Raw genomic sequence first — 8,174 nt, forward strand, 5'->3', positions numbered from 1 at the left:
TATATCTTTGAAACTCAACAGATTCCTTTTTGATTTGGTGGATAATAAGGCATCATCTATAATAATTTTTGTTCCTCTAGGCATCAATATAATGGCTCTTCCGGAGCCTTCAATTAAATTTGCAGTGCCTGATATTGTATTAACATTTGCCTTCATTCTTGATAAATTTGAAAAATATTTATCACTTCTAAGTATTGTATGAGTGGTTGCGCTATCCACCAAACACATATCATCACCATTATTTGTAGAATCATGTATAGATTGACAAATGTCCATTACTTAATTAACAAAAAAAACATAATAAATTCAAAATATAAATGCTTAAATAATAAAAGTTCATTACATAAACATGCCAAATAAAATAAACACCTTAAAGTAAATAAATGATAATAATAAAAAAACATAACAAAGAAAAGTGACTAATTGTGGACATTCCCATCTCCATTATCGATATTCATGTTGTTATTAATGAGATCTTCATTAAAAAAATCTGCAACATCTAAGTGCGTAATATCCAAAGGCTCTTTGAGAAAACCATCATCTTGATAGGCAAAATTTGCTTCTATTTTCTCCTTTCCTTTCACAGATGCTTGATAAAGATCAGCAAGGTGTTTTGCCGTACGACAAGCACGTGCCCAGTGTCCTTTTATTCCACATCTGGAACATAAATTTTCAGAATTTCTATGATTATTATTTTGAGGACCTTTTCCCTTGTTCTCAGTAGTTGTGCTTTTCATTGGAGTATATGAATTTTTATTTTGACCATTACGATGCCAAACATTGCTTCGACCGCGATCGCGACCACGACCGCGACTTTGATTATGGTCACGACCACGTCTATTACTTCGATTATGATCACGATTACGACTATGATTATGATTGTCAGCAATTGTAGCATTCACTTCAGGGAATGGAGCAGACCCAGTTGGGCGAGATTCATGATTTTTCATCAAAAGTTCATTATTCTGCTCAGCTACTAGAAGACATGAAATCAATTCTGAATATTTTTTAAAATTTCGCTCTCTATATTGTTGCTGCAGGAGCACATTAGAGGCATGAAAAGTAGTATATGTTTTTTCTAACATTTCATAGTCAGTAACTTTTTCTCCACACAACATTAATTTAGAAGTGATATTAAACATTGCAGAGTTATAATCACTTACTGATTTAAAATCTTGCAACCTCAGGTGCAACCAATCATTCTTAGCCTTTGGCAATATGACAGTTTTTTGATGGTCATATCTTTCTTTCAAATTTTGCCAAAGCACAAGAGGATCTTTTACGGTTAAATATTCAGATTTTAACCCCTCATGGAGATGATGGCGAAGGAAAATCATAGCCTTGGCCTTATTTTGTTTTGTTTCAGTATTTTGATCTTTGATGGTGTCTCCAAGACCCATAGCATCTAAATGGATTTTAGCATCAAGAATCCATGACAAATAGTTTTTTCCAGAAATATCAAGTGCCACAAAATCAAGTTTTGCAAGGTTTGCCATGGATAAAACTTGGTTAGAGACTCGTGCTGATAACGTATTATGAAATATTAGTATTATGTAATATTATAATTTAGAGAAAGAAAATAGAGAAGAGATGAGAATTTTCTGAGTGTTTTATTCCAATAGATGATCTCCTATTTATACACATACAAGAGTCAAATATTAAGAAACTAAGATAAAGAGAAACTAAGAAAAAGGGAATGTTGATTACATTAATGGTAATAAATAAAAGATTTAGACATCCACATAATTAATACTATTTATAACAAATACATGTTAATTGGTATTTACTTTTTAAAGATAAGAAACACAATGATAATTTAATGCATAACGTTATATAACGAAATATTTTGTATTTTAGAGTAAATTAAGTGAGGTGGATTATTTTATAAAAATTTAATCATAAATATGATAATTATTATTATAGTTTGGGTTTATTATTTTATCACTAACAAAATTGTAGTTAGCATAACAAAAGTAGTAATAATTTTAACTATAATATGATTAAATTTCCCCCACAAAAATGTAATTTAATTAGTATTATTGAGATCTTAAGCATGTTTACTAATAAGTAATGAGAATCAATGGTAAGGTAATCATTCCCTTACCTTTGTTTACTTACATTATTAAAATTAAGAAATGAAGAACTTGATTAAATAAGGGAGAAAAGAAAGGAAAAACTTCCCCCACCAATTTTTTAAAGAATGCCATTAAGGGTAATGAATTTTAATTATTTTTATTTTATTTTTTAATATTAAATATATAATGACAATTTTGTCCTTTAAAATATATCTTATAAAATAACTACCATATAATATAATTTAACTCAAAACGGCAATTTAGTCAATTTAAGCATTCCGATTACATTTCCTAATGAAGTAAATAAGATAAATCACAACTATTCTATTTCCAAAAAATTTTAGTAAACAACATATTACAAATATTGATTCCGATTATTTTTCATTTATTCCGTTTCATTTCTCCATTAATTTATTCCGATCCTGATTACTGTATAGTAAACGTGCCAAAGTAGAAAGTACGTATTTAATAAACAAAATGTATATATTTGTACTTTGGCATTTTTGAAATCATAGGAATGTAAATGGGTACTTAAGGAATACTCACAGAGAAATGATATATCCATTAATGAAACTTGAAAGAAGTCTACTACTGTAATTACTTGGTTCCTGGATATTGTTAATGCTCGAAACTCGTTAACGTATTAAAATAAAAGAAACTAAATTGGTGATGAAACAAAAGACTTCGCATATTGGGATCAAATCAAACAGTGAAATGATGTTTTAAGGAATAACTTTAAACTATTGGATAGAAGAATTCAAAATTTTGTTTTAACACGGAACGTTATAATTAATTGGAATTGGTACACGCTAAAGAGAGCAAAAATGATGAATCTGTGTAGGTTTGGAAAAGTTGGTGGTCATTCTTCGTCTGAATAATTGAACTTAACTGAATGTGAGTAAAGATCAATCTGCCCACCCCTGTAACTTCCACGCTTCTTTTTGGTTTTTTCATGTCGGAAATCCCTGAAGAGAATTTAAAAAGACGAGTATTAGACTACAGACTTCAAATATTACCACTACTAGCCACAAATCATTTGATAAGTTGTTGACTTCTTCCAGTCACCCTCAACATTAAATTATCCTTTTTCACGTAGTTTCTTTCGAAATTTGAATCTTTGTAGTGTCTGAATGAAGTCTTAAAACCTTAAACTGAAAGATGAACCTCTAATAGGTACCCCATAAAAATATCTAAAACTCGTAGCAAGTGTTGTAAACATGACCTTTCAAACGGTACAGAAAGAAGGAAAAAATCAGACAAATGAAGTCCTACAAAAGTAGCTATAGAAAAATCCATTTGTGATTTACTCTAGGCTGTATTTGCTTAGCATCAAATTTCCATTCTCCCCAACCTCGATGGAAAACAACAAATGATAAAAGAATTTAGACAGCCTACAGTGGCCACATAATAAAACATACCTCCCCCTAACTTGCCCAAGAACTTCTTGTGCCTTGGCACCATAACCACTATCCGCACCATCCTGCAATGAGTGAATCATGAAAAAATGAAAAACTTATATGCACAACAGAGAATACAAGCTTAAAACTGACCAAAGCATAGCACAAATACTTGGTGTGTATATTACCTTTGCCCAGTAAGAGTTGTCCTTGAGCCTCTCATCAGTAAAAACCACTTCCTCTACTTTTACTCTTTGAAATGCATTAACAGTTTTTGGCTGCCATGAAATAAAAAGAAAGAAGATTTGTCAATCTCCAGCTGCATGACTGAATCAACGCAACTTTTGAAATACTGAAGGCCAGCTCATCAAAGCAAACCATCACAAATTATAAATGTCAACATGAACTTTTTATTGTGGTTGAAATAATTATACCCAGCCACAGGTTACATTTCATAATTTAATTTTGAAAGAAGAATACTACATAAAAGATTTTCATGGGAAACTAAGTTGTGAATCTAATAATGTATGACTACTCAAAACTCAGCACCAGAAAAGAAAAGTGGAAAAACTATATGTAGAAAAGACTATCGATATAGTATCTAATACAATTCCATATATACATACATATATGTATATAACTGAAACAAACATTATAAACATGAGCAATAATACAAAGTTGCAAACAACAATAACATGACAAATAATTGAAATTTCAACATGCAAGGGTTGCTTGTGTCTATAAATAGGATCTTCAAGAATGTTGTTCCAAACATATATTAAGAACATTACTGTAAGACTATACCTCAGCTGAGCCATTAAGTTGTTTCTTTTTGGTTTTCTGCATGGAAGGCTTCTCAGCACTTTCATCAATGTTCCCATTTTCATGTCCATTAAGCTCCTTGCTCCCTTTAGAGTCCTCCACATCCTTAGTCTTTCTGCGTTTTGATTCATCAACCTCTATTTTATCTTCTGGCTTCAAATCATTATCTTCAGAAACCAATCTTTTCCTTTTCTTAGAACCTTTATCATCCTTGCCAGTAACATCTGCATTGGCATCTGTGCTAGGCAAATTTTTATCCTTTGAATTCACACCCGAACTTTCCAAAGCCAAATCATCCTTCTTTTTCTTCTTAGTTTTAGACTTGGCACTTTTCTCTTTCACTGAGGTGTCATGAGCATTCAACGCAGAAGAGTTTACAGTATGGGAATCATTGTCATTAGTAAGAGATTCAGCAGTGGACAGCTTATTCTTTTTCTTGTCCTTGGATTTCTTCTCTTTCCTAGAACAAGTGACTTCTTTGTCTTCCAAAGAAGATTCTTTGACTTGTTCTTCAGTTGCACTAGGCAATGATTCTGTTTCAGAACTAGACCTCTTTTTCTTTTTCTCATTATTTTCAGGCTCCTCAGGCAGCAAATTCACCACTTTTACCTCTGGAATAAGAAAAACAACTATCAGCAAAAACACACATTACTGAAAAATGGTTAAAAAGTATTAATGCAATTATCTCTCTATGCATGCACATATATATCTTTCTATGATGCACAAATGCTCCATGTGCATGGATCCAACAATGCTACATCTAATCATATTACTTTGAAAAGAAGCAATGTGTAATTCAGCTATTTTGCTTCAGAAAGTCGTGGCATAAACTGTAAAGCAGTTAGCCTCAACTTCATGATGCATATATTGGAGTGGTTCAGAATCAATTTGATACAGCACAGGTAACAAATAGATAGAACATAGAAAACTGAAGTAGGAAAGAACTAAGTAGTCAGTATTATTATTGGAAGAAAAGTTGAATAATCGCAATCAGAAGCATAGAATTCCAGGTTCTCTGAAGTAGCAGTGAGCTCAGAATGATATAATACCTTCCAGACTCCCAGTCCCCATGATTAACCAACTCTTACACAGGCTGCAAACCTGTCCTTTCAACAAGTCAAACAGAATCTACCCTAACAATACTATCTAAGCCTAGGCATCATACAGAAGTCTTTTTCTCTCTTGCCCCCATTTTCCTCCACCATCTCTTTCAATTTCTTTTTTTCTATAAAAAATAAAAGAAAAGAAAATTGCATTTACGATTTAGGCTCTTTGATCCAAGCTCATAATATAAGTTGAACCATTAAGCTCTCTCTTCCCTCCTTTCATGCTAGTGTTTTCTTCATTTCATTTTCTCTCATTATGGAATCTTACTACCATACAATTTACCCCTATTTTCTCCAATATACTGTTGTTATGGTGCTGGCTGATGTAAGCATATTAGTAATCTACTTTTAATTGTTCATCTATATTCAGGGATTATACCTTGCATCTATGAAAAACAGGTAAGAAAAACATTCAACAAATGCAGCAAGATGCTAAGAACATTGTGTTTATTGCAAGCGGTTTTCTCTTGCTAGCATACCTTGTACTTTCTGGTCCTTCAAATCTGTCTTGACATCATTACTGCAAGAAGAAGAAAGAAACATAACAGAAAAAAAGCTCGTGAGCCATGCCCATGGCCAATGAAAAGATATGTAGTGAGTGGTATGAAAATTTGGTTGATTGGCTAAGTGAAACTACATACATGTGGTGTATTATAAGGATCATTATTAAGAGATTTATTAGAGAGTCCCAACATTGGAAAACAAACAAAGGAAAGCTCAAGTGATTAGGAGGGTGTTGTGAGTAAAAGGTTTGGGCTCAATCTAGTTTAAGTTAGTTTTACTATTATGAGCAACAGCTAACTGTAATTAGGAATGGGAAAAAAAACATAAAAAGCAAAGCATCTTGGCAAATCAGCTTCCACGGTCCGCCTAATGGTAGAATTGGGCATTGTAGGTGCCCACAGAAATACTCTACAATTAAAAATGCCATCAACATATAAAGATAAGCGGTGATGGGCACTTGAGTCTAGTTCATGTGGTTGGCTGTGTGTTGTGTGTAAGAGGTCTTGTGTTCAAACCCAGCTGGGCTAATTTAACAATGTTTAGTTAGTTGCCTATCAAAAATAAATAAACAAATAAATTAATAAATAAAATAAAGTCGAAGCAGTGATCTGAAAAACGAAACCCAAGTGGACAATTTAAATGCTGTTTTTTCACAATGAAACCTGATAGCACCCGAATTATAAATGTTTCAGCTTAGTCCCCCAAAAATAAATGAACAGAAGTCACAAAAAACTTAATCTGCAATTGAAATGCAAGCACTTCACATGTACAAAGAAGATTTAACATGCAGTTGGTTTAAATAAAAGAGTTTAGCGCCTTTCCAACTGAGTATTTGGGATTTCAAGTAGGAGAGTAATCTTTTTGTATACCCAATTTAGGCGATGTAAAATATGTTATTTGGTTTCAACATAAAAATGTCAGTCAGATCATCTTAAACCTTTCTGGACTTGGTAAAACACAAGAGAAAAGAGGACTCATCCTACCAGATGTCAAAATACTTGTTGAACACTTCTTCCAAGTCCAACAATGAGCTCTTTGAAGCATCTATCTGCATTGCAAACAAGAACATGGACATCTTGACTTTAGGATCCATAATGGGAAAACCTATACTAAGCACTACAAAGAATTCTACATGATTCAGAAAACATTAAAAAACAAAAAACAAAAAAATGAGGAAAGTAACTCTTATCAAGGTGTGTGTATATTTATACAAGGAACATTTCCTCTAAATCTCACCAAGATATATCTTAACTTCATAATGTGCTTGCAAATTCCCACTTACTCAATACAGAAAAACTTCACAATAATTTTTTTTCTGTGAAAAAACTTCACGATAATTAATATAGGTCCATCCTTCGTCTCAATTAACAGTTCTCCTATTACAGAATCAAGCCAATATCTACCAATACCAGAGCTAAGTAAATTCTATCAAACTAAAAAAAAAGAAAAGTTGAGAATTAATTTTTCGTTTAAGGAATTAAAGATTACATTTGATTAAACTTTGGATTACACTAACCAACTCAAACTTCATACCTAGTGGGAGCAAACTACAGCATAAATTCTCAATTTTATAATCTTAAAATGAATATTATAGACCAGGTGCAAACATTTGATTCTTCATAAAGGACTCACGGGTATAAATTATAATAAATCAATGAACACTGTTTTAAAATGCAACGAGGCTCTACCATATGCCTCCAAGCTAAATGTGAAAGTACCCACCTGGATTTTGGCCTCAGAGCAAAACTTCTTGAGGGTTTTGGAGAAGCCGTTGTGGTCGAGAAAGCATGCGACTGATTGAAGGAGCAGAGTCTTTTTATCGAGAGAGGCATTAGGCTTATCTTGCTTCATGTCTAACGCAGTGAGAGCAACCTGGCGAGGCCTTAAAGCGAGAAGAGCGGGGCTCAGCGTATTGGCACCACTTAGGGTTTTGGGCATAACAGCCCCTCTCTCACTATCACCTTCTCACTGTAAAGCTATGAAACCACTCCACTCCGCCTGCAACTGTAAGGGTTTTAGCTTTTAGAAACCTTAAATTAGGGTTTCATTGGGTTTTTTTTACACTAGCGGCCAAAACTGGCATTTTTTTACTTTTTTATTTATTTTTGGTATTTTAAATTTTTTTATAACTTTTAATAGCGTTGGTAATATTTTTATTTTTTTAATTTTTTAATCACAAAATAAAAATAAAATTTGTGTTCTTAAAATTTTATTTTTAAAAATAAAAACATGTTTTATAACTATTTTTATTTTTTAATTTTAAAAATAAA

The 8,174-nt window shown here is 32.4% G+C and overlaps 1 protein-coding gene across 2 annotated transcripts; it reads right to left on the minus strand.

The window, feature by feature from the left end:
- Positions 1-2,790: 2,790 nt before the first annotated feature.
- LOC115714051 (suppressor protein SRP40) lies at positions 2,791-7,964 on the minus strand. 2 transcript variants are annotated; one of them, XM_030642576.2, is made up of 7 exons: positions 7,627-7,964; positions 6,888-6,952; positions 5,880-5,920; positions 4,277-4,905; positions 3,661-3,750; positions 3,494-3,555; positions 2,791-3,040 (listed from the first exon to the last, which is right to left on the minus strand). In XM_030642576.2, the coding sequence occupies exons 1-7, from the start codon at positions 7,840-7,842 to the stop codon at positions 2,935-2,937; spliced, it is 1,209 nt and encodes a 402-aa protein (XP_030498436.2). In that variant the 5' UTR covers positions 7,843-7,964; the 3' UTR covers positions 2,791-2,934. The 2 variants fall into 2 exon arrangements, with proteins under 2 accessions (XP_030498436.2, XP_060970204.1); XM_061114221.1 differs by lacking the exon at positions 2,791-3,040 and having other exon boundaries at positions 3,128-3,555.
- Between the last annotated feature and the right edge of the window lie 210 nt (positions 7,965-8,174).

This window comes from Cannabis sativa, chromosome 4 (genome assembly GCF_029168945.1).
Source record: "Cannabis sativa cultivar Pink pepper isolate KNU-18-1 chromosome 4, ASM2916894v1, whole genome shotgun sequence".
Classification (NCBI taxonomy): Eukaryota; Viridiplantae; Streptophyta; class Magnoliopsida; order Rosales; family Cannabaceae; genus Cannabis; species Cannabis sativa.

Coding starts and splice junctions, on each gene's coding strand:
- LOC115714051 (XM_061114221.1), bottom strand. CDS start 7,842: ATGCCCAAAACCCTAAGTGGTGCCAATACGCTGAGCCCCGCTCTTCTC. Junction 4,906..5,879: donor GAAGGACCAGAAAGTACAAG/GTATGCTAGCAA, acceptor TTCTTATTCCAG/AGGTAAAAGTGGTGAATTTG. Junction 3,751..4,276: donor AACTTAATGGCTCAGCTGAG/GTATAGTCTTAC, acceptor ATTTCATGGCAG/CCAAAAACTGTTAATGCATT.